At 61.6% G+C, this 27501-nt stretch overlaps 3 protein-coding genes across 8 annotated transcripts; 2 read left to right on the top strand and 1 right to left on the bottom strand.

Moving 5' to 3' along the window:
- The first annotated feature begins 1347 nt into the window (after positions 1 to 1347).
- On the top strand, positions 1348 to 6481 carry THPO (thrombopoietin). 3 transcript variants are annotated; one of them, XM_075004405.1, is made up of 5 exons: positions 1348 to 1597; positions 4328 to 4455; positions 4760 to 4846; positions 5238 to 5402; positions 5593 to 6481. In XM_075004405.1, exons 1-5 carry the CDS (start codon positions 1558 to 1560, stop codon positions 5785 to 5787), a joined length of 615 nt encoding a protein of 204 aa, XP_074860506.1. In that variant the 5' UTR covers positions 1348 to 1557; the 3' UTR covers positions 5788 to 6481. The 3 variants fall into 3 exon arrangements, with proteins under 3 accessions (XP_074860506.1, XP_074860505.1, XP_074860507.1); XM_075004404.1 differs by having other exon boundaries at positions 5238 to 5761; XM_075004406.1 differs by lacking the exon at positions 4760 to 4846 and having other exon boundaries at positions 5238 to 5761.
- Positions 6482 to 7488: 1007 nt separating this feature from the next.
- Positions 7489 to 11048, bottom strand: POLR2H (RNA polymerase II, I and III subunit H). The gene is made up of 5 exons (XM_075004077.1): positions 10849 to 11048; positions 10246 to 10329; positions 9497 to 9590; positions 8755 to 8838; positions 7489 to 8389 (listed from the first exon to the last, which is right to left on the bottom strand). The coding sequence occupies exons 1-5, from the start codon at positions 10919 to 10921 to the stop codon at positions 8272 to 8274; spliced, it is 453 nt and encodes a 150-aa protein (XP_074860178.1). The 5' UTR covers positions 10922 to 11048; the 3' UTR covers positions 7489 to 8271.
- Positions 11049 to 11602: 554 nt separating this feature from the next.
- Positions 11603 to 26126, top strand: LOC142018284 (major facilitator superfamily domain-containing protein 8-like). Of its 4 annotated transcripts, none has more exons than XR_012646776.1 (12): positions 11603 to 12159; positions 17256 to 17441; positions 18194 to 18256; positions 18372 to 18491; positions 19015 to 19094; positions 19224 to 19539; positions 20468 to 20541; positions 21082 to 21165; positions 22264 to 22393; positions 23324 to 23446; positions 23963 to 24144; positions 25375 to 25505. XR_012646776.1 is itself a non-coding variant. In XM_075003950.1 (12 exons), exons 1-12 carry the CDS (start codon positions 12084 to 12086, stop codon positions 25680 to 25682), a joined length of 1470 nt encoding a protein of 489 aa, XP_074860051.1. In that variant the 5' UTR covers positions 11611 to 12083; the 3' UTR covers positions 25683 to 26126. The 4 variants fall into 4 exon arrangements, 2 of the variants coding, with proteins under 2 accessions (XP_074860053.1, XP_074860051.1); XR_012646777.1 differs by having other exon boundaries at positions 23963 to 24132; positions 25375 to 25495; XM_075003950.1 differs by lacking the exon at positions 23963 to 24144 and adding an exon at positions 25596 to 26126 and having other exon boundaries at positions 11611 to 12159.
- Positions 26127 to 27501: the final 1375 nt, after the last annotated feature.

Below are 27501 nucleotides of genomic sequence, written 5' to 3'. Positions count from 1 at the left end.
AAGGGCTGTCCCTTTCCCAGGCCTAGGCCCCTGCCTGCGCTCCCTGGGCTGCCCCTTCCCTGCAGAGCCTCTGGCTGGCTGCCCAGCTGCCCCTTCCCCAAGCCTGGGTCCCTGCCCAGTTCCCACAGCTGCAGCTCACGGATGGGACTCCTGCTCTGCCCCCACAGATGGGCCTTCCTGGGAGCCATGAGGATTCCACCAGCTGCCCCTTGGGCCTGGGACCCTGTACCTGTTCCACTTCTTCTCCCACCCCTGACCAGCAACCTGCTCTGCGCTCCCAGCCCCAGATCCTGCACCCAAATCTCACACTCCCAGCCCAGCCTCAGGGCCCCACCCCAACCCCCCACTTGGCTGTGGCTTGGCTGGAGGAGAATTTTCCGGTGACCACTTGCAAAGGGGGGTCCTCAGGGACTGGCTAGTGTGGGCAGGGCACAGGGTCATGCAGTATCAGCTGGGTTCTCTGGCTGGCTGAGCACAGAGCTCCGGCATCTAGAATTAGATTCCTTCCCATGAACCTTCTCAGCTCTGCCCCTCCCCGCATTGGGGCAGATGACAGCCCCCAGGGTGCCGCTGGCCCCAGTGCAGAGGCCAGCTTGGAGGCGTGTGATGGTGCTCAGGGCAGGGCTACGGGGACAGGAGGAGCTGGCTGGGTGATGGAGTGCAGGGACGAGGCTGAGGGTAGCTCTGGACGTGCTTAGAAGTCGAGCTGCCCATCCTTTGCTTTAGTGTGACCTCGAGGTTGCTGGCTCAGCTGACACAGGGACAGGAAGGTAACAGGCCCCTTACAAACTTCCAGGGCAGATGCATGCATGTTCCTCTGGATGGGGGATGCTGCAGGGCCTGGACCGTGATCATCTGTCTCTCAGGATCTGGGGGGAGCACAGGGGGAGCCGGGAGCTGGAATTTCCCTCCCGCGCTCACTAGCTGCACCGTCTCCATTCCAGGTCGTGCCAAGAGCAGCCCCTGAGCCCTGACTTCCTGACTGGTGCACTGGGGCTTTCTGGGGGCCCCACCAGCTGAGCAGCCCAGCGCAGACCACCGTCCAGGCCTCCAGCTGTGGGGAGCCAGTGCCAGGCCCCCCCAGCTTGCATGGTTTGGAGCACTGAAGTTTCCAGCTTTCCTGCTGCCCCTGAGCTAGAGACACAGCCCCAGCCAGAACTGGGGCTTGCCTGGCCCCTGGTCCAGCTGGTGAGGGGGTTGCCTAGCACCAGCCGTATCGTACCCCAGTGGGTGAGCGCAGCAAAGCGACTGTCTCCAAGATCGCCGCCAGCGTGCGTGGCTCCGGTGCTGCAGGCCAAGGAGGAAGCAGGAAACGTCCCGCGGGCTGTCGCTCTGCCCCAGGGCTGCTCCTCCAAGGTCAAGCAGCACAACAGGAAGCCTGGCTCTGGTCACTCGGCAGCGGGCCCGAGCCTAAGAGCCGCACGGCGTCACTCAGGGGCTCTCCTGTCTCCTGCTGTGCGGTCTGGTCCTTGTGCCCTGCCAGGAGCCTGGGCTAACGTTGCCCTCAATGGAAGCCGGTCAGGAGCAGGGGAGCAGCCACGGGCCCCAGGGCAGAAGATGCAGTTCAGAGACGGCCAGCTTAGCATGGAGCTGAACAGTGAGTGCTGGGCCTGGGGGGACGTGTGTCGGGGGGAGAGATGGAGTCTCAGTCCTGGGCAGGGAGCCGGGTAGAGACCCAGCTCTGGGGGTGGGAGGGCTGCTGGGTCGAGGGCAGGACTGGTCCCAGCAGCCTCACCTCCTGGGCAGCGTCCGTGGCTGCTAGGACGAGGCAGAGCCCTGGCTCCTCTCTCCCCTTTGGGGACCCGGGGCTCTGAGCTGGCCAAGCCCCTCCCTGGCCTATCATGTCAGTGACTTTGCTGGCACAAGATGTCGCAAGTTCTCCCGGTCTCAGAGCACAACCCATGGGGCAGGGCGTTAAGCAGCATGCCCCCGGGTGCCAGCCTGTCCCCAGCCCCAGCCTCATCCCCTCCTCTCACGGCCTGGCACCTGGGGGGATGCTCAGTCCTTCAGGGGAGGGAACCCCAGGCCCACCCGCCCACGCCCAAAACAAGGCCAGCACCTGCGCAGGCCCTGCTCAGTTCCCGGCACATGGACCAGCCGTGAGGCCAGTGGGATCGACCTGTCCATGTGGCAGAGGGTTTCGTGCTCCGGGGAGCTGGGGATGGAGGCCGGGACTGGCAGGGCTGACGGGGACAGGGGAAGAGGCCTGGGCTGATCGGCTGGAGGGGCAGGGACCATGTGGAGCTGGTGGCAATGGAGGGGCAGTGGCCAGGTGGGGATGACGGGGGCAGAGGGGCAAGTCAGGGCTGGATGGGGGGATGCGGTGGGGGGTAGGGCTGGCAGGGGTGAAGGGGGCTGAGAGGCAGGGCAGCGCCAGTGGGGATCAGAAACTGGAGTGGTGCCAACTCCCCCACAGGCCCGCTGGAATGAGTACGTCTCTGGTAGAGACCCAGGGCTCCGAGTGCGAGAAACCGGCTGCCAGCAGAGCAGTGCCAGTGGCATCGCTGTAAGGAAAGGTGCTGCCTCAGGGGGTGTGCAGGGCACTGGGCCTGCCTGGGTGAACCCTGCAGTAGGAGCTGCCTGAGGTGGGGCGAGAATTACCAGGAGGCTGTGCACTCCCCATGATGTGCTCAGCTGCATGGGTCACCACCCTCCCCACAGAGCCCAGCAGCACCGGCCCAGAGGCCACTCAAGAGGAGCCTGAATCCTGAGTCACTTCTGGTACAAACAGCCGGACGTGAGGGTGACGCACATGGCCAGCAAAGGAAGCTGTCTGTCCTCCCCTGTTGCTGCCCCACGTCCGGGGGACGGAGCCCAGCAGGAAGCGCAGCGGTGCTAGAAGGCAGCCACCTGAGAACGCCATCTCCCATCCCAGAGTCAGCAGGAGCCCAGGCGTACCGCTGCTTGAATGCCAATGCGCAGGGATACCTGCGGTCCTAGCCCTGAGAGAGGCAGGGTCTCACCCCCAGCCCACCCCCCTGCTCAGCACTCTCTGGTGCCACAGGCCTCCCTCCATCTGCGCCCCTCCCTGCGGAGTGGGGCATTCAGCTCCTGGCCCCATTTCACCTCTGCAGCGTACACCCGCCGTTCTCCAGCCAGGGCTCTGCCAAGTAGCTTGCGTCCAACGTTTGCAGGTGTAGATCCCCTCCCACTAGCAGGAGCCGGCAGCCAATAATTGCAGGAAGGCCTTGTCTGCCATGCTTTAACTATTCCTGAGGAAAGTTGCCATGCTTGGGGTCTGCCTGAGGCTGCATCTTTTGGGAAAGTTTCAGTTCAAATGATGCACCTTTAGCTTAGGGGAAATACATCGCACCTGTTAAAGAAATGCACACAATGATTTGCTCCAAAGCTGCAGCGCCCCCAGGCGTTGGAGAAAGGCCTTGAGCTTTGGCAGAGGGGTTGCCCTGGTGGGACTGACGTGCCTTTTGCTAACCAACCAAATGTGGCCGAGTTATAAGCCTCTGAACAGCTCAGTGAGAATTGGTAGAGGTTGGATGCTGAAATCCCCCAAAGATTTCGGCTACTCTGAGCATGCTCCAGCCCTGTGCTGCCTCCTCCAGAGCGCTCACGCTGCAGCCAGCCACCATGCCCAGAGGGCAAATGAACATCCTCTGGTCTGCAGCCGGCCTTTCCCTGCAAACATTGCTCCAGACATGAGTGGCTGCCGGGCCCCCAAGCTCTGAGCTATGCTGGGGGTGTGCGTGTCAGAGTTCAGGCCTGAGTGTGAACAGGAGCGGTTTTCACACCTATCAGACCACTAGGCAGGAGGCCGGGGGTCTACACTCCCTGTGGAGCAGGACGTCGGGCACTTGCCCAGCAGCGTCTGGCTTGGTTCTGGAGCTCAGCTGGGTTTGACTTAACGGGCTGGCCTGAGTTCTGCCAAGGACATGAACGTCCTGCCTGGGCGGTGGCGGGTGGGCCGTGCAGCTGCAAGGAAGGAAGAGACGGCAGAAGAAATACGCTTCCCGCCAGGGTGAGATGGGGTGAGTGGAGCTGCAGAGGGGGCAGGTGAGCCATGGTTTCCGAGCCACCTGCCTGAGCACCAACCAACCACAGGTGCAAACAACAGAAGGGGAAGGCAACAGGGACAGGGCAGGACCAGTCACTGGGTACAAGCCTGGGGAGCCTAGAGACATGACAGCAGCCCTGTGCTGGATCTGGAGAATGGCTCAAGAACTGACCACGGGGGCGAGTGGGGGACCAGCTCTCCCTGGGCCACGTCTGGGCGGGGCAGAGGCACTCAGGGCTCTCGCCCAGGGAGCAGCCTGCAGCTCTCTGCCCTCCGGGAGGTCTGGCCCATGCGCTCTTTCCCTTTGGTTGCTCTCAGGGCTGCTGCTCCTCGCAGCCTTCCTCCTCCACATCAAGCTGTCCAGGATGAGCCCGGCCCGCCTGGTCTGCGACAACCGACTGATCCAGAAATACATCAGCGAAGCCAAAGGCCTGGAGAAGAGAGTGGTAAGCAGCTGCCTGCAACCCAGCTAACCAGGCGCTTCCCCCCACCCGATAGCCAGGGCTCCTGTGCTGCTCCAGACAGCGCCCCTGCTGGGAGAGGCTGGGACAGGCAGGTGGGAGCCCCCCTAGAGCCAGCCCTCCTGCTGTGTCTGTTGGGGACCACACAGACTTAGAGGAAGCAAGCCTGGGAAATACCTGCTCTGCTCCTCCTAAATGAGCCTGTGCGAATTCCTTCTCCTGCCTCACGGGCTGGGCTGTCCTCCTCCCGCCGGCCTCTCACTCGGTGCTCTCTGCCTCCTCTCTGTAGAGCCAGTGCCAGGAGCTCCTCTTGCTAACCCAGCCCCTTCCACTGCCCAGGGTGGACTTCAGCCTCCGGGAATGGAAGATGAAGACAGTGAGTAAGACCCGGGCTGGGGGATAGGCACAGGATGGGGAGCATCTCTTAAAGCTGCAGCCAGGAGTTCCAGCTCTTCCCCAGCCAGGACAGGGAAGATGATCCTTCAGCAGAGACGGAGACAGGCCCTGCCTCCAGCTGCAGCAGCGTCCCTGGGGTGGGGAGGGCTGTTTGTCCCACTCCCACATGCCATTTCCTGGCTGTTCCCCAGGGATCCCACCTGCAGGGGTGAGCCTCTGAGGCCAGCAGCCACCTTCCCATCATGATGCTGGTTTAGGAGAGCTGGGAAGTGCTGGGGGGGTCCCACTCCTTAGTGTCTGCCTGCAGCTAGGGAGGCCCAGCCCCTGCCACGCTGGGATCAGACACTCACCACCCAATCTGTCTCCTTCAGAATGAGATGAAAAGGCAGGAAATCCTCTGTGACCTGGCGCTGCTGGTGGATGCGGTGATGGCTGCCCAGGGCCAAGTGAGGCAGGAATGTGCGGCCGCCCTGCTGGGGCAGCTGTACCAGAAAGCCAACTCCTTCCTCCTGCTCCTGCAGACCTTCAGCTGGCAGGTGAGACCCCCTTCTGCCATTCCCTGCACTGCCCCCAGCCCTCCTCCATCAGCCCTGCCTCCATCCCCCACACAGCAAGGGGAAAGACTCCCCCTGCTCCGCTCCAAGCCTGGCGTCCCAGCTGCAGATCTGGCCCTGAGTGGCCACGCGAACCAGCGCCTCCGAGCACCCGTTCTTTGTCTTGGGACAGGTCCCCGCCTGCGCCTCCCAGACTAGCCTGCAGAGCCATCCCAGCGTGCTCTTCCTGGTCTACAAGCAGCTTGTGCAAGGCAAGCTGCACTTTCTCTTCTACGACCTGGCAAAGGATTTGTGCTGGGAAGGAAGCCAAGGGGGTCCCCGAGCCTCCCCCCACACTGTGTCACCAGCTGCCTCAAGGGGGCAGTGAAAGCCATCTGCCGCTGGGGGCACCCACCAGGCCACAGGTGGAGAGGGAGAGGAAACCAGCCCTGCGCCCCATTCTCCAGAGATGGGGGAAGAGCAGGGAAGAGAGGGCTGTGCTGGAGCAGAGGAGAGGCCACAGTAACCGATGGCAGAGCAGGAGAAAGGAGGCTCCTTCAGCCACAGAGAGGCCCCCACTGCTGGGCTGGTCAAGGACAACCTACTGTGAAGACCTGAATGCTGAGCCAGAAGGGGCCCAGACCCCATGAGACTGAAGGGGTCTGAGGATGTGGTTCTCAGCTCTGCCCAGCTCAGGAACAGAGGACTCTGCCTGCTGGAAAGGAGCATCATTGGGCACACAGCAAGGCAGTGCTCTTTGGCAGGGGGACTCTGAATGCAGCACAGCCTGAGGACCGTCTACCATTCCAGGGCAAGCGTGAGAACTGGCTCCCCAGGCAGCCAGACCACTGCATTGGCTAGTGAAGCACCGCAGGGTGGGGGGCTGACAGTCCCAGGGGAGCAGCCGGGGCCTACTGCCTGCAGGCACACAACCCTGCAGTCCCAAGGCTAACGCCCTGGGGCCTCCATGCATCGCCCCCACCTCCAGCCTGAAGGGCGCAGATGCACTGGCTGCTTCTCACAGCTGTGGAAGTGGAAAGGAGAGGGAGTCAGGCTGCTCGCGAGAGTCAAGGGGAAGGGAAGGGCTGGCTCTGGTACCAAGAAAGCATCGTACAATTAAAGAGCTTATTTTTCTAAAGTGCTCTTGGATGGTGGGCCGGGCTGAGCGCAGCTGGGGAACGTGATCTCAGTCCGCGGAGGGAAGCTGCAGGATCTGGGGCTAGCAGTGGGCTGCAGACCTGCATGCTGGGGCGGGGCAGCTTTTTAATCCTGAGAACCAGCTCCCTCGCCCTTGAGAGCAAGGCATCCAGCGCCACCCTGTGGCCACCGCCGGAATAGCAGGCTGACAGGTGCCTCTGCCAGAGCAACTGGCTTTCTCTCCTAGCCTGGCTCCCTTCCCAGGCACCTCCCCGGCCACACCACACTTTCTAGGCTGAATTACACAAAGAGGGACAGAATTAAGGAGCCTGAGGCCAGCTCTGTGTGACAGAGGCATTGTTACAGCTCCAACCTGCTGCATCCTTCTCTCCTCCTGCTGCTTCAAAAACCCACCCCTGCCACCCACCGCTCCAGGTCTTGGCTCTCTCAGGCACTGGGGCCGCTCACACAGCCAAGCACCCTGGTATTCTCATTAAGGAAGTGCCAGGCAGCAGCTCAGGTTGCAGAGAGGAATCTAAGGGCCAGACCCCAATCACCGGCTCTGCCTCTAGCTTTCAGGCCTTCCCTCCGCCAGCATGGGCGAAAGTTCCTTGCCTGGCAGAGCTGGTCCCAGTCCCCCACGCAAAAGAAACTCTACAGCCAAAAGCTCTTTTTTTGCTAGTGGTGAGGACTTTTATCGTCATTGGCAAAACTCTACCCATGGCTGGTCACCAAGGTCCACCCCATGCGTTGGAGGCCTGGGATCACACATTCTCCAGCCCAAGGGTACGAGCTCCCGCCCCTTTCTGCTGAGGCTGGACATGCAGCAAGTCCTAAAACTTTTACTGTCATAATCCCGGGTCACTGTATCACCACGGCCAGAAATGAGCAGCTCGGCTCACGGAGAGACAACGACAGCGTCAACCAGGAGACAAAAAAAGGTATTTTACAATTGCAAAGGAAACCTTCTGCTTTATTTATCTAGTGCAGCAATGCCGGAAACCAGCGACCCCGCACTCATGCCCGCTGCTCCCAGGAGGTAGAGGGGTAGACGCCCCTCCAAAACACCAGCTTTTTTAGGCACTTTATCGTGGAAGCAGGAAGCTGGGCTGGGAGCTCCTGGTTGCCGTGATCTGCAGAGCCAGCAATCTGCCAAGGCTGAAGTGTTCGATTGAACTTCTGTATTCCCAGTCCCAGCCAGTCTCCCGCTCATCCCACCCCCATCTCACACTTGCTCGAGTGACAGAAGCAGAGACCAATCCGAAGCACTCGTTTCAAGAGAGCCACGCGGAGCAGTTTCAATGATGCCCCATGTCCTGCTCCCACCAGACATACAGGCCCCCAAACACAGGGGCTGCTAGAAGTGGTGCTGGCAGTGGAGGGCGAAGGAAGGAAGCCTGCAGCACATGCCCTACGCAGCAGCCCCTCAACCATTGCCTTGAGCCAGGGACCTGCCCAGAGCTGTCAGCCGTCTCACAAGGGGCAGACCACTGGTCTGGAACCAGAGGAGGCTGCAGAGCTCAGCACAGGGGCATTAGTGGTGCAGGGGTCCAGACGGGCAGGGGGTACACCAGCCTAGCGGCTCCCTTTCTGCATCACTCCAGAAGGCCCCGATTAGACAGAGGAGCTGGAATCCTGTAGCCGTTGAATACAAGGGCTAACCCAGGCCAGCAAATCCACATCTATCCGCATGGTAGGGTGAGGTAGGGTCCTGGCAGTGGGCTGGCCCCTGCAGTTAGAAGGCCAGCTTCTTCATCAGGAGGTAAACCCTGGAATCCACTTCAAAGCCATGCAAGTTGTTGGCGTCTCCTTGCAGTCTCATGAGCAATCCCCCGTAGGACACATAGGCCGAACTAGGGCAGGAGAGGGACAGAGGTGAGACCAGGAATCCACAGATCAGGGAGGATGCCTCACGCTCAGGCTCCAGAGGCGTTAGTGGCTGAGAGGCAGCCAGAGTTGCTCATTCCTCCAACGTGGAAGGGCTGCCAGAGCCCTGCCTGCGGCCTCCACCCATCACCTCTAGGAATCAGCAAGCTGTGCTCAGAGCCCCAGCGTCCCCTTCTGGGCCCGCTAGTGACTGTGCGAGACCATGCTGCCCCCTCCCTCAGCCACCCAAGCTCATGGCACTGCACCCTGCAGGGGCATAGAACCACACCCGCTTCTTGCTTCGGCAAGGCAGCGGGAAGCAGCACGGGGATGGGGAAAGCACTACACTTACAGGCGCGTGGCGGCCTCCGTGGACGTTTCATCGCCCTCAATCCGGTACACCTTGCCATACATCACATACTCAAACTGGTCAGCCCTGCGTGTGAGGAGACACGGGTGGAGTGAGGCACCTGCGGATGTGACCCTCCTGCCCAACACCGGGGTAAAGAACCAAATGAGCCCTAGAAACCCTCTGCTCCCCCGTGATGGCCCTGCATGCAGCCAGCCGCATAAGCCCAGCCTGTTCTCTGCCCCCACAGCACACAGGGACGCTAAGGGCATGTGCAATCCAACACTGTGCAGTCACCAATGGCCACGTCTGGTGAATACGAGAGCCGCAGAAGCAGGGCCACCAAGAGCAAGCAGAGGTTGGGCACATCCAACAGCCACGAGGACAGCCTAAATATGGAGACGAGAGAATCTCCACACCAAAAGCTACACAGAAGAGGGACAAAGGGAAAGATGAGAAGAAAAAGAGAGAGAGAAAACAAGCAGGGCGGACGAGAGAGCAGAGAGCCAGCCCAAATGGCAAATGAGAGAGCAGAGACCTTGGTGCCTATTTGCCAACTGCTCACAAGGGCACAGGAGGTGGAAACCAAGGGCTCCTCTGTGATACTGACCCCAGCCCCATGCTTTGCCCACTGCCCTCAGCCGGTCCTGATCCCCAGGAGATGTGACCCCCATGACACGAGGGGGGCGCATTCAGAGGCCTGCACACGACACTACTGAATTCTTTGCTACTCTCGTCCCTTTACCTGGACGGCCTGTCATCGGTGGGGTTATACTCCCCATCATCCAGGGTCCCGTCTTCATACAAGGTGCTGGCAATAACCAGACGGAATTTGTCACCTGAAACACAATAGAGAGCAGGGGGTTAGTAGCACACTCCCTGGGACACCAGCTGGGCACAGCCACGCCTGCCATGGGCCTCATGATCCCATGCACACAGGGACTAACACCAAAACCAGAGCACACCAGGTGTACGAGCGATACGTTCATGCAAAGGGGCCGGAAGGCAGAGGTGAGCAAGCCACCTTTGACCTGGCTTCGTGCCCTGATCTGCACAGTCATTCAGAAACCCGATATTTAGGGCTTCCAGCTCCAGGCAATCAGGGATACCCAGCAGCACTGCCAGGTGATGGGCTCTGAGTAGCATGGCCCCAAAGGCCAGGAAGCTGCTTGGCATACGTTGTCAGGTAGATTCCTCACAGCACAACTGCACATGGTCACTAGATCTAATTAATTAAAGGTACAGAATGCCCCCTTTCAAGGCAGGCTAAACCGAAAGTCTCTTTCTGTCAGAATGGCAGCAGGCGCACACGAGCACTTACTGCACTTTAAATCACCCATTTGAGGTGCACACCGTTCCTTAATTAGACTGCATACCCTGGGCAGATAGGCCCTCTGGGTTAGGGGCACTTCTACCAGCGACTGGATTGAGCTCAGCAGGTGCTGCCCATTACAGATTATCAGTGGCCAACCCGCGGAAACCCTACTTACGTACCCAGGTCCACAGGGTAGATCTGTATGTTCACATCTAGGATTAGGTCCATCTTGAAAGACTCACTTTCACAATGCAGGCGGGAAACTGGAAGAGAAGGAGCAGAATCCAGGAGACAAGACATACGGGGCTTTGCACCTCTTTAGTCTGGAATCAGACTCAGCTCCTGGGAGGGGGCGGTTCACTCTAAGGCCTTGGTCCCAATCCAAAAGCAGATCCGGGGAAGGGGGTTATGGAGCCTGTCCTGCCTAGGGCCTGCAGCTGATGAGCTCCAGAACACCGGTTAGGCTATCAGGTACCACAGGTCGTCGTCTTGCTTTTGCAGATACGGAGTAACAGGGCTACCCCTCTGGCACCCGCCGAGGCCTCCGTCCCCACACAGCCCGTGACCCAGGGGAAAGAGGATTATGGACCCCGCCCCCCCGGGCCTGTGTCCCAAACCGGGCCTGTACCTGGGGGGGGGGGGGGGGGTTTATGGGACACGTTCCTCAGTACCTGGGTCTTGCTGCAGCTGCAGCCCCAGACCCGGGGGGGCCGATGGGGCCCGTCCCGAGCCGGCCCCACAGCGGGGTGGGGCGAGGCCGGGCGGGAGGGGCCCTGACTCACCCCTGTCGAATTTCTTGCCCTCGGGGTCGATGTCCTTCACGTCGAAGATGTCCTCGAAGAGGATCCCGGCCATGGCGGGCGGAGGGGGGAGGGCCGGGGGCCGGCGCAGCCCCACTTCCGGCCAGGCGCCCGCTCGAGCCCACGCGGCTGCCCCGACACCTCCGTGCGGGGCGGAAGCACTTCCCCGGCCCGCTCGCTCGACCGCCGCGCATGCGCGAAGACGTCCTCGCGGCTTGCCCCGCCCCTCCGCCCGCCGTCGCCCGGGAGACGCGCTCGCAGCCCCGCCCTGCCCCGCGTCCCGGACGCCTGGGTTCTCTGCCTGCCCCCCTCCACCTGCAGGCAGCGCCCATGGGTGTCACTCAGCCCCCGCTTCAGGTGCGCGAGAGCCAGGCGCAGGCCGGGTCCGCGACCCTACACGAACTCGGCGGGCAGCGGCCGTCCCCATCTCCTGGGAGCGGGCGGGTGACGGGGGAGGGGGTCTCCCGTCGGCCCGGGACGCCCCGGGGGCGGGGGGTGAGGTGGGGGGAGGGGGTCTCCCGTCGGCCCGGGCTGCCCCGGCGGAGGGGGGTGAGGTGGGGGGAGGGGGTCTCCCGTCGGCCCAGGACGCCCCGGGGGCGGGGGGTGAGGTCTCCCGTCGGCCCGGGCCGCCCCGGGTGAGGTGGGGGAGGGGGGTCTCCGGTCGGCCCGGGCCGCCCCGGGGGAGGGGGGTGAGGTGGGGGAGGGGTCTCCCGTCGGCCCGGGGGAGGGGGGCCGCCCTTCGGACTCCGGCCGGGCGGGGGCCATTGAAACGCCCTTCGCTCCCCAGCCAGGTGGGGCGGGGGCTTGCGGGCCCCCCGGGGGCGGAGCAGGTGCTGCCCCAGGGCCTGGGCGTGGCCTTCCCAGATTGCGATCCCGCCTGTGATCGGCTGCGGCGCCCCGCGCTGGGCACAGCCCGGGCTGCTGCCAGCGGGTCCCCGGGACTGGCCCCGCTCCGGCCCGGCGGGGGGCAGGGGCGGTGCTTTGCCCGGGCGGCTCGTCGCTGGGCTCTCCGGACCCTTGCGAAAGCGGCGTGGGTAGCCGGGGGCCGGGGCAGGCGGGGAGCCCAGCGAAGTGCACCGGAAGGGCTGGCGGGAGGCCGGGGCTGCCCGCCTCGGCACCGAGGCGGTGTGCAGAGCCCGGATCCAGAGGCGCCGCAGCCGGGAGCTGCGTCCTGGAGGGAGCCGCCGCCTCCGCAGGCAGGGGAGCCAGCCGGGTCTATGGAGTATCAGAGGAAGAAGAAACTGACCAACTTCACCATTGGGCTCCTCTTCCTCTCGGGAGGGATCGAGTACGGTGAGTGATGCGGGGGGGAGGGCAGGGATGCCGGTAGGGTTGCCAAGTTTCCAGGACTAGCCTGGAGTCGCCAGGAATTAAGGCATAAGGAGAGGTTATGGCACTCTCCAGGAAGATGCCCCACCAAGACGGGCAGCCCTACCCCGGCTGGGCACTGAGCCGCAGAGTCAGCACTGTGGGGGGACTCCAGACACCGCTGCTCCTTTCGGGGTCCCCCAGGGCCTGCTCCCGTGGGTGCTGTCCAGCTGCTGTGCCAATGGGGAGCGAGTGCCTCCTCCCGTTTTGTGCACAAACGATGCACCTCCTGGTCTGTGCCCCGTTGAGGGGGTGTGTGTCTGTGTGTGGATTGTCTCTGGCCCTGCTGCTGTAGTGTCAGAGCCTTGTGACTGTTAATGGACCTGTTGGAGTCTGTTGATCTCTGTCTCATGTCTCTCATGTGGGGAAACTGAGGACGGGGTGGGGAGTTCAATGACTTGCCTGCAGCCAGACAGCATGTTGGCAGCAGAGCTGGGCTCTGGGTCTGGATTGTGGTCTGGCCCCTGTTTGTTACAGTGAGGTCCGCCCAGGCAGGTACCCCCGTGGCACAGCGAGGGTCTGTGGGTGGGGCTGTCCCACTCAGCGCTGCAGCTCGTTTAGACAGTCCTAAGTTGGAGTGATAGCTGTTAAGCCCAGAAGAGGCCATAATGCATAATTCCAGGCGCTGGATTTCACCCACTTTGAGCAAGCCCCAGGCTGGGTCAAGCATGGGGGAGGTGGCAAGCTGGCTCCGAACTGGGGCCCAGCAATAATTGGGCCAGGCTAACGTGAGAGGAAAGAAGAGCTTCCCCCCCTCCCCCCGCCGCACACGTGTCTCTGGCGTGCCACCCTGCAGTGGCTCTGCTTCTGTCGCTTGCCAGCACACCGGAACAGCCTGTGCCCTGCCACGGCATGGAGGCTGCTGCTGCCTTGGTTGGCTGGCTGGGCTGTGCAATCCCACGCGGGAGCAGCCCAGAGCGGCGAGCCTCCCTGAAACCCTAGGGCTAGAGAGTGTTTTAACAGCAGCGCCGTAGGCCAAGCCCTTGTGGTTCTCCTCTCCCCACCAGCTGGTGGGGTAGCAAAGGGGCTGGAACGTTGCAGTAGCTGGTTAGGAGGCACCCGCACGTTTCGTCAGTTGCGGGGAGTCTCCTGCCACTCTGCTGGCCATGACTGGGGCTGGAGCGATGGTGGATGGGAGCCGTGGAGGGGCCTGGGGAGAAGATGGATTTCTAGATACATTGTTCTTCCCTCACTAGGGCTTGTTCCCCTTGGCAGGAAGTTCCCCAAACTGCTGGGAAGTGCTAGGTCTGGAACTGTCTCTCAGACCCCCAGCTCCTCCCACAGCCAGGTGGTGTGGGGGGTGGCAGAGGGCTTCTGAAGTGACCTGTCCTCCTGGTTTCCTCTGTTAATATTTTACAAGCTGAGAGCTGAGTCTGTAACTCATCCTCCAGGGTCAGCTGAAGGGTGGGCCTGGAGGAGGCGGCTGGATTACAACTGTAACAACCTGGCTGGCGTGCCTACCAGAGGATGCGGGGGGGAGCGGGGCAGGGGCGCTGGCTGGAGGGGGCTTTGTTGCTCCCATCACTCTTCCTTTCAAGAGGAGGGGCTGTTTTGGCTGCAGAGGGTCTTCAGGATTGATGCATTTTTGAGTCTTGGAGCAGGTCTTCGGGTCCTTAGCTCCACTTCTCCCCTCTCTGGCTACTGCTGTTTGGCTTTTCCCTGTCCTGAGAGCCCCTGGGGATCAGCGATTTTAATGCAGGGAGGGACCAGGGATGCATACAGAGCCTGGGGAGCCGTGTGTCAATACTGTGCCCTTTCTCCCAGCCGCTATTTCACTGGCTAGGATAAGACTGAAAGTGCCGCGGCTCCTTCTGAAACAGGGAATAAACCGATCTGAGCATCTCCCACTCCTTCCCTGGCTTGGTACTGCATAAGCAGAGCCCTGGGGTGGGGCAGCAGGTGTTCTTGCAGGGAAGATGCCAGACGGGATGAGCTGTTACAATGCAGAATGCTGCTGGACTGGAGGGACTGGCACCGGCGGGGGATTATACGTGGAGCGGGTTTCCTTAATATTCTGCGTGATGCAAGGGCGTGGGCGACTGGCATCCCGAAATGTCTGTGATGAAACGCTTGTGTTGACAGTGAAGATTTGGTTGAGGTCCGCTAGCTGCTGTGCGTATACCTGGCTCTTGTGCACCTCCAGCATCCGTCCCCTCCTGTGTCACATTGAGGGGTGTGGCGTCATGGGAGAAAACACATTGTTCCAACCACTCTTGTATGTTTGCACCCAAGCTTGGGCCAGGCGAGGTGACCCTTGGAAGCTCACGATTCACTGGTGCTGCCTTTACTGCTCCTAGGCCTGTGTCGTTTTGTGTTTGAAGTTATAAGTGTCGGCTCTGTGCTTGTATTTGGAATTAGCGTCTGGGAGACCTCAGCAGAGGCGTGAGAGGGTGACCGGTCGGGTGAGGCAGTACCTGACTGACGCGGGGTCTATCAGGTGCCCATCCCCAGCGGAGGAGCTTGGCTGTGACGGTGCACTCCAGCAGACAGGCAGTGGCTGGTTGTCTAGGAAGGACTTGGAAGGGGACGTGCTTGCGGGACAGGCTCATCTCCGCCATGCTCACGCAGCAAGGCCCCTGGCATTCCCTCCACGTGGGCAAGGGTGCGAAGGGGGCCCTGAGAGCTCCCCCATTTGTCATCACTCCAGCTCACCGCTTCGGAAATGAACTTGAGCCTGGAAGGGTTGAGGAGCCGTCCTAACGAAGGGCGTTTTCCAGGTCTGCATCCCAGGGGAAGGTTGGGTTCACAGCTTCAGCTACCTTAGTCACGTTGCTAAAGTCGAGATACCTTAATTCAGGTTTCTGCGCTCTCTCCACGCAGGGAGGTCAACAGGACCCTGCGCTCCGGTCAACTTCCCTTACTCCTACCGGCAGGGAGGGGAGGGGCAGCAGCTGCACAGTCCACAGGGGCACCCTGTGAATTTGATTTAGTGCACCTAGGTGGGAATGCACAAAATTAAACTCCTGACGATTGACTGTGGGAGGGTCCATTTTCCCTGTAGCATACACGTGCCCTCAGATAGCAGCCTGCTCGCCTCTGTTGTAAGCCTGCACCAAGAACTTTGTGACTGGTGTACGTAATTCGATTGCTCTAGCGCTTTTCTGCTCGGCTTTCTTTCGTTCATCCCTCCCTCCAGATTTTAGGAATCGATCTTTTAGGTGACATTGGAGGTCTAGATTGACCTGGGGATGGGGCTGGGCCTTTGGCAGCGGACGAACCTGTTCGGATTGGGTGAGATTGGTTTACGTGGCTTCCCACCTGTGGAAGGAGGGGCCTGCTTGTGGCACAAGAGAAGCCGGAGTGTGTTGTGTGACCTCTTGCCGGTCAGCATGGCAACACAGGAGCTCTCTGTGTGACAGGTTTGGTGTCTTATAGTGGAGGGACCCCGAGGCTTGGGCTGTAAGTAGCCCTGTTTTAGGCAACAAGAAGTCCTGTGGCACCTTATAGACTGACAGATGTTTTGGAGCATAAGCTTTCGCGGGCAAAGACCTGCTTTGTCAGATGCATGAGACCGGTCTTTGCCCATGAAAGCTTATGCTCCAAAATATCTGTTAGTCTATAAGGAGCCACAGGACTTCTCGCTGTTTTTGAAGATACAGACTAACTCAGCTGCCTCTCTGATACCTGTTTTAAGCAAAACAAAAAAGCCATCAAGTAGCACTTTAAAGACTAACAAAATAATTTATTAGCTTTTGTGGGACAGACCCACTTCTTCAGACCATAGCCACAGCAGAACAGACTCAATATTTTAGGCACAGAGAACCAAAAATAGTAATCAAGGTGGACAAATCAGAAAAAAAAATTACCAAGGTGAACAAATCAGAGAGTGGGGGGGGTGGGGATCAAGAATTAGATAAAGCCAAGTGTGCAAATGAGACCCTATAATGACCCAGAAAATTCCCATCCCGGTTCAAACCACGTGTTAATGTGTCGAATTTGAATGTAAAAGCGAGTTCAGCAGCCTCTCTGTCAAGAGTGTTGTGAAAATTCATCTTCAGTAAGATGCAACCTTTTGAGTCATTAACAGAACGGCCCACTCCATTAAAATGCTGGCTGGCAGGTTTGTGGCTCAGGAGTGTTTTGATGTCTGTTTTGTGCCCATTAACTCTTTGTCTAGGGGAGTTAGAAGTCTGTCCAATGTACAAAGCATCTGGGCATTGCGGGCACATGATGTTAGTTGAGGAACATGAGAATGTGCCCGTGGTTCTGTAACTAACCTGCTTCGGTCCAGTGATGGTATCTCCAGAAGAGAGATGTGGGCAGAGCTGGCAGCTTGTTAGCCTTTGAAGTGCTACTGGAGGGCTCTTTTGTTTGGATAGTACATAGACGAGCACGGCTCCCTCTCTGGTGCTGGTTTGAGCAGTTTGCCCTGATTTGGCAGGGCTGGGTTGGGATGGGGCGGGAGCGTGCGGAATTGGCTCTGGCCCCTGTTGAGCTGCACGGCGTCTCTGCTTCCCTCCCGCGATACCTAGTGAGCGCTGTGGAGCGCAGCCGTGACCGTGACACGTGAGCCCACTCCTGGCCCTGCCGAGGGGCTCGGCTGGTGCTGTGTAAGCACCTCGAGGGGGCCCTGACTTGAGGGAAGGAGGCTCTGCTGGGCTGAGAGAGGAACAGCTCTGGGCATTGCTCTCTAAGCAAGGCAGGCAGGAACTGAGGTCCTGGGGGTGCTTGTGGGGTCCACCTGCATCTGAGGCAGTGGGAGCCGTTGTGTGGTTGGCATCTCCCCTCCCTGAGAAACGCCTCAGCAACGTGAGCCGGCTACGTGACCAGCAGTTGCAGGGGTGGTGGGTCTGGGGCCCGGTGGCAGGTTTGGGGACATGCTTTGTCGAAGGCTGGCTAGGCCCAGCCAGGGGGCTCTTGTGCTGCCCCACAAGCTGGGCTGTCAGTTTGTCCTGGGAGACAGGAGCCTGGATTTGGGCGAGGTTGAGCAGCAGCTTGGGTTGGCCTGGCAGGGCCTGTTTCAGTCCAGTGGCAGGGGGGCCTCTGACTGTCTGTCCGTCTGTCCCTTCTATCCCCATTAGCAGTGATCCTGCCCACGATCTGGGCCTACCTGCAGACGCTCCATGCTCAGCCGTACTTCCTGGGCCTGGGCATCTCGGCCTTCAGCCTCAGCGGCCTGCTGGTGGCACCTCTCTTCGGGCACTGGTCTGATCGGAGCCGGCGCACCAAAGCCATCATCCTCTTTGCCAACCTGTTTGAGATAGCGGGTGAGTGAGCAAGCGCAGGCTGGGCTGCTCTGCCAGGAGCAGGCCAGAGTGACTGGGAGCTCTGGAGGTGGGTGAGTGGGTGAGAGGGCAGGGTTAACCCCGCTTATCTCAAGGCTGTAAGTGGGCAGGCGTCTGTGGCCGTGATAGTCAGAGATCCTGAGCACCTGCTCTGACTCCTAGCAGCCCTGCAGAGCCAGCCCAGCTAACACCAGAGCTGGGTTCTCTGGCTCAGGCATTGGCTGAATTAACTGTTAGCCAGGGTCCAGCGGCAGGGCCCGCGCTTGGCCAGGGACTGCCGTGGGGACCCCAGGGTGGCAGAATTCAGCCTCCAGCACTACGGCTGCTGACCCAGATGGAGCCCAGCTCTGTTCCAGCAGCGCAGCAGGAGCCTGCCGTGCCGGCAGCTGGTGAAGTCCCCATTGATGCAGCACATGCTCAGCCACGCTGGTGGCGAGAGTGGGCCCTGCCAGGCTGTTACAACACAGGGACCCTTTCCAGAGCAGGATCATAACTACCACTCCTGCCCGCAGCACAAGGGCGCAGAAGCCAGGCTCTTTGTTCCCGCCTGCCCGGGGCTGGCGTTCTGGAGGACTCCCTGCTCCAGCCCCATGGGACGAGACCCCCGCAGGTGTACAGGGGCCCCAGCTGTGAGGCTTGCCCCTCGATGAGCTCAGCTGGCTCCCACCCATTCCTGGCTGGGACTTCGCGCATTCCTGCTGCGTCACCTGTTGCTTTTTGTCCCCCGCTTGCAGGGAATTTCATGTACTTTATGGGTGTCTCCAAGTGGCTCCTGCTGGGCAGCCGGCTGGTGGCAGGTGAGAGTGGCAGTGGGGAAGGCTGAGGGCTGTGGGGATCTAGGCTGGGGGGGGTCCCAGACCTGGGGGCTTTTGGAGTGAGCCCCATCTCTTGCCCTGTCTTTGTCTCTGGTAGGTGTCGGGACAGGAGTGGGGGCCTCCATCTTTGGCTATCTCACGCGCACCACCACCTCCCAGGAGCGCGCCACGGTGTTTGCTGCGGTCATGGCATGCCGGCAGGTCGGGCTGCTGATCGGTAAGGTGTCTGGGAGCCCATGCCTTGCCTGCTCACCCGGAGGGGCTGGGGTAGCCAGCACTGCGTTTGCGGCTGGGGCTCTGCAGTTCAGACGTGCTCTGTGGTCCGGAGGCTCCTGGCCCATGCACCAGGGTCTGCCCCACTGTTGTCCCCTTGGCTGTGCAGGGAGCTGGCTCTGCTTTGGCTTCCTGGTGCCCCTTAAACCAGTGGTGGTAACGGAGGGGTGCCAGAGAGTGGCTGGGGCGTCTGTGGTTGGGAAGGGGGTGCGGACCCCGCCTCTCTGGGGCAGATGTAAGAAGGGCTCTCCAGCCCTATGGCAGAAAGGCCGTTGCCAGAGGCAGTGGGGTGGCTGTCAGAGCCTGGCCAGGGCGTGAGGGTCCCAGCTGCCTTGATGGCACCTGTCCATGCCCCTCCCACTGCAGAGGGCAGGGCCTGTTGGCAGGGCAGGGCACGCCAGTGGCACCCTCTTTCCCTCTGGCTTTCCTCCCAGTGCCCTGGTCTGACCCGCTGTCTCTTTGTGCAGGGCCGGCCTGTAACCTCTTCCTGCGGCTCTGCAACTTCCGCCTGGGGCCCTTTGAGGTCAACAAGTTCACCTCCCCCGGGGTGAGTGCTCCAGCAGGGCCAGGCCCGTGCGCGCAGCTGGGGAGAGCTGGTGGCGGGAGTCGGGCCTGAGTCCCCTGGCTAGGGTCTGCGGTTCCAGGTGCTCAGTTGTCCGTCTGTCTGTCTGTGCAGCTCTTCATGTGCCTGCTCTGGATCCTGCTGCAGCTTGTCGTGGTGGTGATGTACTACGACCTGCAGCCTCTGCCTCACCCGCCGCGAGCGGCGCTGGTGGCTGGGGAGGAGGAGGAGGAGCCATTGGTGCAGCCCGAGGCTGACCGAGAGGAGACAGCCAAGCACCGCAGCTACGGCAGTGCTGGCACTGCCCAGCGGGCGCCCGCCGAGCCCCCCGAGGGTGACGAGTCCCGCTACGTGCCCAATGGGCACTTGGCTGAGGAGGAGGGCGGAGGAAAGGAGATGAGCCGCTTCCACAAGTTCAGGACCGTGCGAGGTGAGCGCCCCCTCGCGGCTCAGCCTCGGGGGGGGATCCTGCTGGAAGGCGGCCCTGGCTCACCCCGGCGTGCTCAGCACCACGCTGGGCAGTCCCGGGGTCCGTGCTCTGCAAGTAATCTCCCAGCTCGCGGGAGGGGTGCCCACCGCAGCGTCTGTGCAGCAGTGTGCTGGTGGGGGAAGGCCTGAGTGGTGGACCCCACCCTGGTCCCAGCCAAGGCATGGCAGGCCCCCGGACTGGGCAGGCGCTTCTGAAGGTTTGGCCCAGGAGTCCAAAGTAGAGACGTAGTTCGTTGCTATTTAGCGCGGTAGGCCCCGGGGAAACCAGCCAAGATCGTGGCCTTCCTCCGGGGAGACCGTCCCTGCCCCAAGAAGCACAGAACAAGGCGCACACAAAGCGTGCGGCAGGGAAGATCACCCCGACGGCGTAGGTGGGACCAGGGTGCAGAGAGACAATGGGGGCGGCGGCGCCAGGAGAGGGTGGATTTGTCAAAAGCTTTGGTCGCACTAAGATCCTCCCTGCAGAGTCCGTCCCACTCCTGGGATGCCCCAAGGCCAGCTGTGCGACCAGGGTGTCCGAGCGTGTAGGGGAAAGATGAAGGATGCCGTCCACAGCCCTGCACAGAAGCTGCTCTGAGCGGTGCCGATGAGCTCTGTGCCCCATCGTGCCAGCTGGGCAGCTGCCTAAGCCCCCAGGCTGTGGTTGGCTTCTGGCCCCTCTGCACAGCCAGGCAGGAACCGCCAAGCTGTCTGAGTGTTGAGCGCTGAGCTCTCCCCGTGTCACCTCGGCCTTTCCCTGTCGCCTCCTCAGCCCAGTGACCTGTGTGGGTGGGCAGCAGCTGGGGACGGGGGCTTGGACGTGCTCCCTCCCTGTGGGGGCGGTGGCCCCGGGCCCTGGTCCCAGCCCGGCAGCCTCGGTGTCGTTGCAGAGTACCTGCGGGAGGAGGTGGTGGTTCTGCTGACTGCCCAGTTCATCACCCTCTTCAACCAGACGGCCCTGGAGGTGAGTAGCTGGGCTTCACGGGTTCCTTTACATTCCCACCCAGCTGGCGTGAGGGTCTTCTCCGTGTCGGGTGGGATGGGTGTCTTCTCCGGCCCCTCCCGTGACCAGATGACTCTGGGGGTGTCTCTTGCTCAGTCCTTCCCTGGCTCTGAATCTCTTTGGAGCAGGAAGGTCGTCTCCACTCTCCATGTGGTGCTCCAGCCTCTCGCAGGCCCCAGCTAGGGTTCTTGTCTCGCCTGTGCCCAGCACCCCGAGGGTGGTGGACGTCTCTCCTTGTGGAGCAGGAGAAGGGGAAGCCCAGAATTTGGTGAACATTGGGCATGAGCCAGAGTTACCTCTAGCTTAGGGAAGACAGGTGGGAGCAGAGACCCACCATGCTGGTCAGGAGAGCCCTCTCCAGGGGCTATCATTTGGGGGCAGAGCAGGAGAGGGTTTGCACCTGCCCATCCCAGCCAGAGGGCTGCTTACAGCTGTGAGTGGAGGCTGGACCCTGCCTGTGCAGGCGGCAGGCGTGTGACTGGAGGTTGTATCCATCTCCAGACCCTGGTGACCCCCATCACCCAGCGGTACCTGAGCTTTGGGGAGCTCGAGAACAGCATCATGTACTTCCTGTGCGGCATCGAGGTAGGCGAGTCCCCAGCCCTGGGGTCTGCAAAGGGCGGGGTCCTGGCCAAGACCTCCCACCCACACGGCCTCAGCAGGTGACTGGCTTCCGTCCCACGGCAGGTGTGCTCAGGAGTGATCCAGGCCCCGCCCCGGGCGCTCGCGGCCTAGGAACGTCTGACACTCCCCTCCTCGCTTTCCCCCCGGCTTTCCTGGCGCCCTGCCCCTCCCCTCCTAGGCACCCTGCAGATATTTGCAGATGCTGCTTGTGCTCTGCCCTGGGCTTTAGACCTGTGTGTTGGTGGGGTGGGGAGGGGTCTAGAGCCGGATTTGGGGTCCCCCGATCCAGCATCGCTAAAGAAGCCCTCTGATGAGTCCACCCTCCAGCCCAGCAGCGTGGGAGGCTGGTACCGCTGGCATTGTGGCTGGCCGGCCTGCGTGCCCCATGGCTCTAGCCCCCTTGCAGCTCCTCTGGGAGCGTTAGCGTGTACAGGTCTTATGCTCCCCCCGGCCTGGCTGGGGCTACAATGCCCTTGCCCTGGCTAGCCTGGCGCACTCACTGTTCCCACGGGTGCGCTGGCTTGGTGCTAGAGTGCAGGCAGGGGCGGTGCCCGTGTGGAGGTGCCTGGAGCCTCAGACGTAACTCGTGGGGACGTGGGCTCTGCCCTTGCTCCAGCAGCATGGGGCATACTGGTCCTGTGGTTGCAGCCAGGGCAGGGTGGGCAGCTGGCTGGGGAACCTTCCAGCCCCTGTGCCCTGGCCCTGCTGAGCTCTCTGGGTCTGCTTGGCGCAGGCCATTCCCTGGAGCCTGGCTGTGCTGGCTGGTCTCTGTTCCCGGGCCTGGCCTGCCTGTTAGAGGGGGCAGGTCGTGTGGCGGTGCTGAGGCTGTGGGGGAAGGCAGACGGCCGAGCCCCGGTGAGCAGTGACGTGCGCTTGTGCGCCTGTGGCTGGGCCTGGTGGTTCTAGCCTGTCAGAGGCCCTGTGTGGGGCTCCCTCGGCCCTGCAGGCTCCCACCCTGGTTCACTCCCCTGCCAGAGGAGGGGCCCCATTCCTGGCTGGTCTGTGCAGCCTGCCCGAGGCCTGAGGCAGTGTAATAACCCAGCGCCTCCCTCCCTGCAGGTGATCTGTGGCTTCTTCCTGGTGCGTTGTCTCAGCAGCCGCCTCCCTGACCGTGTGATCCTGGTGCTGGGGCTGGTCATCTGCAACGTGGCTTGTGTCTGGTGCCTGCTGTTCCTGGCACAGCCCCGAGGTAACTGGCTGTCCCTGCTGGATTCGCTCCTCCTGGGCAGACAGAGCCCTGCTGCCACCTCAGGGCCTTGCTTGCTACCGGTTGGGTTCCCTGTCTAGGGACAGGGACGGGGGCGGGACCTCTGGGCTGCAGGGAGCCTCGCACGGCTCAAGCTGGGTGCGGGAGGGGAGACCCCTCTCCCAGAGGGTGGGGGCACCAGGCCCTGCAACACCCCCCTCCGCAGGCAGCTGTGACTCTCGCTGGGCGGGGAGAGCAGGAGGTGAGCAGGCGACAGGGACCCAGCATGGAACAGACATCAGCACACACCCCAGAAGCCATCGGTACCATCCATCCTGGGGGGAGGGGCCCAGAGGGGTCCCCAAGCCAGGATCCTGCCTCCCCTCTCCTGCCGGACCAGACTGCCCCCATGGCAAACTGCTTGGTTGCAATTGAAAGCAGCTAGGCCCCTCCTCCTGCCTTTGTCCTGTTACCCAGGGAAGAAGGGTGTCACCAGGCTGCTTAGGTTACCAAAAGCAGCAGCCCCATTGTCTTTGAGTGAGAAGACATGACCCCAAAACTCCCCTCACCACTATGCACTGAGGCTGTCCGGGGGGGAAACTGAGGCACGACAGGGCATACCGTATCCGGATGGAGTGGTGACGCTCAGCAGTCGTAGGTGCCAGGGGCTCCTGGACAGGCCTGGTGCTGCTGTTCCCCATCCTGTTCCCTGCTCAGTGCCCAGCAGAGGGAGCAGGGGGCTCATGGGGGTACCCAGACCCCAGGAAGTCTGGTCTCTGCTAGCAATGGTGCCCTGGCAGTGGGCAGAGCGTGCTGGGGGCTTGCCCACCTCTGGGGTGAGAACGCGCAGCGGCACTGATGGGAGCTGCCCGCGTCTGGGGCTCTGCACGCCAGGCCCCTCCTCCCCCGCTATGTCTGCTTTGCTGCCCGCAGGAAGCTTCCCCGTCCTGCTGACGGAGCTGGTGGTGGGCGTGTTCCTGCAGGTGCTGGGGCTGCCCTTCGTGGCTGTCTCCCAGGTCTCTCTCTTCTCCAAGGTCACAGCAGAGGGAACGCAAGGTGAGCCTCAGGGAGGGGCCGGTGCCCAGAGCTGGGCCGGGGGACCTGCTTCCTCCCCACCCTGAGAGAGCACAGGGAACTCAGAGCCCCGTCCACCCCTTCAGAGCACAGCCCCTGCCAGCGTCCCCTCTGGGACTGGCTGCGTCGGGTCCAAAGCAGAGCTACCACCCTGCCCCGGCTGGCTCCCAGCCCAGACGCCACGGTGAAGGGCATCTTAATAGACGCATACCACGGAGCCCACACATGACCGCGGTGTGGTCGTCCTCTCCCGCCCCTCCTGCATGGCGAGATCCGGGCAGCTGGGATGTGGAGTGGCGCTGTTCACCGAGCGCACGGAACTGTTCGTTTCACTCGCACAAGCTGGGCCTGACTGCTGCCTGGTTGTGGCGGAGCTGAGTTCCCAGGGGTGAGTCTCATGGGAGGTCGCTCCCATTCCCAGACAGGGTTTTCCATTTCATGTGGCTGTGTGGAGGTTCTGATCACATGTGGGTCCTAAGCTGTGACTTCTGCCCCCAGGTAGCCCTGCCCGGATGCTGAGTCCTGCATCCCCTGGATGTTGGCAGATGGGCCAGGTCCCTTTGGCTCGATGGCTGGCTGGCTGAGTGGTCAGAGCTGCTCCCACATGCGAGAAACAGGGACCCCCTTCTCAGCAGGCTCCCTGAGTGACTCCTTGAGATGGAAGCTCGGTGGGATTCTTTGTGAGACCTCACTGCTGCCTGCTACCTAACCAGGGGATGAATGTACAGGGACAGGTGGTAGAGCCGGGCTGGCCGGATGAAGCCTGGCTCAGGGAGAGCAGCCGGGGAGCCCAGCTGGGGTCTGCCTCGTCCTGTGACTGGGGGCTACCGGCCTGTCTTCTCCCACAGAAATGTAGAGCTGAGAGGACCCCAAGAGGTCACTGAGTTGCAGCCCCTGGTGCGGAGACAGGGCCAAACTTACCTCGACCGCCCCAGCAGGCATTTGGCCAAGCTGTTCTTTAAAGCCTGGTGGGGATTTCACAGCCTCTCTGGGAAGCCTGGTCCAGAGCTGGACTTACCTTCAGGGTGCCCTGGGCTCTCTCCGAAGCCTCCCTTGCTGCAGAATGGCCTCCTTTCTCCTTCTCCTGCCTCCAGGGGACCCGGAGAGCAACTGCTCTTCACCGTCTTAATGCCAGCCCGGAACATAGCCGGAGTCCTGTTGCCGGGTTCTCCCCTATTTCTCTAAATTAAACACGCCCAGTTTTTCACCTTGCCTCATCCATCAGGTTGCCCGACTGGTTTCTTTCCGGTCCCGCGCCACGGGGGTGTGGAGCTGGGAAGGGGGCGGCTGCGACCCAGGCCCACCGGAGAACACCGTCTGGTGGCAGGAGCAGGCGAAGGGACGGGGCATAGCTCAGGGCAGGAGCGCTCTTGGAAGCAGCCGGTGCCATTGACGGCCCGGCACTCTGATCCAGTGTGAAGGGGAGACAGGAACGCCGGACTCCAGGGACCACTGCTGTCTTAGGCCAGTGCAGGAAAGCGCCTGGACCATGCATCCAGAGGGACTTTGTTTTCAGGGGCAGGGGGCGGCTCCTTGTCTCCCTGGCTTACCTTCCCCGTCCACCGTGCTGTTGTCCTCTGCAGTATTGCTGGCCTGGCGGTGGGGTGGTGGTGTTCCCTTCGCCCCTTCGACTGGGGGTATGGGCCAACACCCCAGCAGTCTCCTTGGGTCCCAGACAGCCACTCTCTGTTTCTGGGGCAGCGCCCTGGCACTCAGGCAATGGAAAGGCACAGCCCCCAGCTGCAGAGAGGCTGCCCGTGTGAACGGAGCTGCCTTCCTCTGGCTCCACTCCATTCAGGCTGGGGCTCAGCCCGGCTCCCTCTGTGGCTTGGTGCCCCGCCCAATGTTCGGCCGTGGGGATGGCAGGCAGGCAGGCTCTGTTAACCTTGTGTGTCCTTCCTGTGCCGTAGGGTTCAGCCAAGGCCTGCGGCGATCGGTGGGGGGAGTTGCCACCATTCTGGGGCCCCTGTGGGCTGGAGGTCTGACCGAAAACCTCTACGTCATGCTGGGGGTGATGATGGGCCTGCTGAGCCTGCTGATGGTGAGCACCTTGGGATGTCTCCTGCCCCCTCCCCAGCTTGCCCCGGGGGAGCCCCCGGGCTGCACGCTGATGGCTCTTCTGCTGCTGTAGGTTATGGTCGGGCTCTCCTACTCTTACCTGGTGGAGCCGCCCAGGGGCTACGTGCCAGGAACATCCCAGGAGGAGCAGCGCTCGTGAGCGCCCATCTCTCCTTGGCGCACCCCAATGGACTGCATGGGACGCAGCCCCCAAGGTGAGAGCGTCAGAGCCCCTAAGCTCAGGGCAGCTCCTCTGCCCTGGAGGTGTGAGCACTCCGACATGCCTGGAGGAGCTGGGCAAGGCCAACAGCTTGTGCCTGAGGACCATGCAGCCCTGCTGGGGCCACTCGGCGCTGTTCAACCCCCGGGGAGTCTGCGCAGGGTGTTCTACCGGCGGGCACGCTGCAGAGAAGCGTGCGATGCTCAGAGAGCAGCTGAACTGCAGTGAGATACCAGGGAGCCTGGGGAAGAGCATTCGACCCTCCCAGCTCGGGCGCTCGTCGTTGTTGCACAGAGGAGACCGGCACCTTCCCAGGGAGTCACATGTCATTTAAAACATCTCTTGGTGGACCCAGGAAATGTCCCAATAAAAGCTCAGTGTGAAAGGGGGCTGGTGGCTCTTAGGCGCCTGGGTGCTGGACGTTGATGTCCTCAGGTGGAAAAAACCAAAAATTTCATTGTCGTCGTCATCAGTAACCGTGGGCTCAGCGCCCATTGGGGTCTGATGCCTCCCCACAATTTCCTTCCATCTTTCCCTGGCCAGGGCAGAGCGGCTTAGTTTCTGTAGACGAGCTCCACACCAGTTATTTGAGTAAAAATGCAGTTTCTGGATACTTGAGTACCATCTAGATGTGACGTGTGCACTTTTTATCAAGTAGTTTTTCACCAATAACTTGTACTTAAGTACACGCCCCCCCCCCCCCAGCAGCTGCATTTTTACTCAAGTAACTTTTAAGTACTTTCCCCACCTCTGGATATTCTTGCCCCAAACACCCTTAACTCTGCCCTTCCCAGTCCATCCCGTGCCTCTGTCTGAGAGACCCCTTCCCTACATGTCCCCACTTCCACTGGGCTCTCTGTCCTTAACCTGCAAACCACCCAGCCACTAGCGAGGAGCTGCAGCACGCCTTCCCCTCCCAGGCCCTGTAAACACAGCATGTGCATCTGCTGCTGCTAAAGGCGCTCCGATAATAAGTGGCTGAGCTGTGAGTAGGGCGGGCAGGGGCTGCTGCTCCGATATATAGTAATGGCTCTAGGGAGTGTGTGAGGAACTACGGCCCCTGGGAGAAGATTGCCAGCTGACCCAGCTGGAAGTTTGCCATCTGAGAGCGTCCAGTCGGCACTGACCCTGCGGTGAAATGGGGGGGCTGGCTAATCTATTCACGAACTAGCAGCCAAAGGAGAGCCGCCCGCCACAATGCTTTGAGACTTCCAAGAGGCCGTTGAGGGCCTGTCCCCTGGGCTATGGCCTCGGAAGGTGTGTGCTCCGGTGCTGTCGTGGCTCAGAACAGCCTTAGCGCCAGAGCTCAAACAACAGGACTAGAGGGGGCGTTTGCCTCCCGGCACAAGGGCCCAGGTCCCCAGAGGCAGGGAGGGGCCCATTGAAATCAGCAGGAGTGAGCTGCCCGGATCGAAGCTAGGCCAGGGAGGCGATGGGTGCCCCAGGGTTCGACCCTGCCGCAGCATCGGGCTGGTCATTAGCTGTTGGCAAAGGGCTGGCTCGCCCGCTAGCCGGTGTGTCAGTGAGTCGAGTCCGGTGGGGCTTTAGGGGCCCTATCCCAGGCGCAGGAAAGGGGCACTGGAGTGATTAAATGCCAGGTAATGCGCCCTGGAGCGGACAAAGGTACCACCTGGCAGCTCTCTGCTTCTCCCTGAGCCGCATCTGCTCAGGGAAGGGGCCTGGGCGTGACCGGGGCCGCCGGCTCTGCTCGACATGCAGCACTCGCAGAAAAACCAGCCATAGCCGGTAACCCGGAGAG

This window comes from Carettochelys insculpta, chromosome 10, assembly GCF_033958435.1.
Source record: "Carettochelys insculpta isolate YL-2023 chromosome 10, ASM3395843v1, whole genome shotgun sequence".
Lineage (NCBI taxonomy): Eukaryota > Metazoa > Chordata > Testudines > Carettochelyidae > Carettochelys > Carettochelys insculpta.
The sequence above is the reverse complement of the archived record's forward strand: the minus strand, read 5'-3'. Positions and strand labels throughout refer to the sequence as shown.

What these genes read in the sequence shown, in the direction of transcription:
- LOC142018284 (XM_075003950.1), top strand. Translation starts at nt 12,084, where the DNA reads ATGGAGTATCAGAGGAAGAAGAAACTGACCAACTTCACCATTGGGCTC. An exon ending in CAACCTGTTTGAGATAGCGG is followed by an intron (nt 17,442 to 18,193) that starts GTGAGTGAGCAA and finishes CCCCGCTTGCAG; the next exon opens with GGAATTTCATGTACTTTATG. An exon ending in TCAACCAGACGGCCCTGGAG is followed by an intron (nt 20,542 to 21,081) that starts GTGAGTAGCTGG and finishes ATCCATCTCCAG; the next exon opens with ACCCTGGTGACCCCCATCAC.
- THPO (XM_075004404.1), top strand. Translation starts at nt 1,558, where the DNA reads ATGCAGTTCAGAGACGGCCAGCTTAGCATGGAGCTGAACA. An exon ending in GCTTAGCATGGAGCTGAACA is followed by an intron (nt 1,598 to 4,327) that starts GTGAGTGCTGGG and finishes GGTTGCTCTCAG; the next exon opens with GGCTGCTGCTCCTCGCAGCC. An exon ending in AAGGCCTGGAGAAGAGAGTG is followed by an intron (nt 4,456 to 4,759) that starts GTAAGCAGCTGC and finishes TCCTCTCTGTAG; the next exon opens with AGCCAGTGCCAGGAGCTCCT.
- POLR2H (XM_075004077.1), bottom strand. Translation starts at nt 10,921, where the DNA reads ATGGCCGGGATCCTCTTCGAGGACATCTTCGACGTGAAGGACATCGAC. An exon ending in GGGCAAGAAATTCGACAGGG is followed by an intron (nt 10,330 to 10,848) that starts GTGAGTCAGGGC and finishes CTTCTCTTCCAG; the next exon opens with TTTCCCGCCTGCATTGTGAA. An exon ending in GATCTACCCTGTGGACCTGG is followed by an intron (nt 9,591 to 10,245) that starts GTACGTAAGTAG and finishes ATTGTGTTTCAG; the next exon opens with GTGACAAATTCCGTCTGGTT.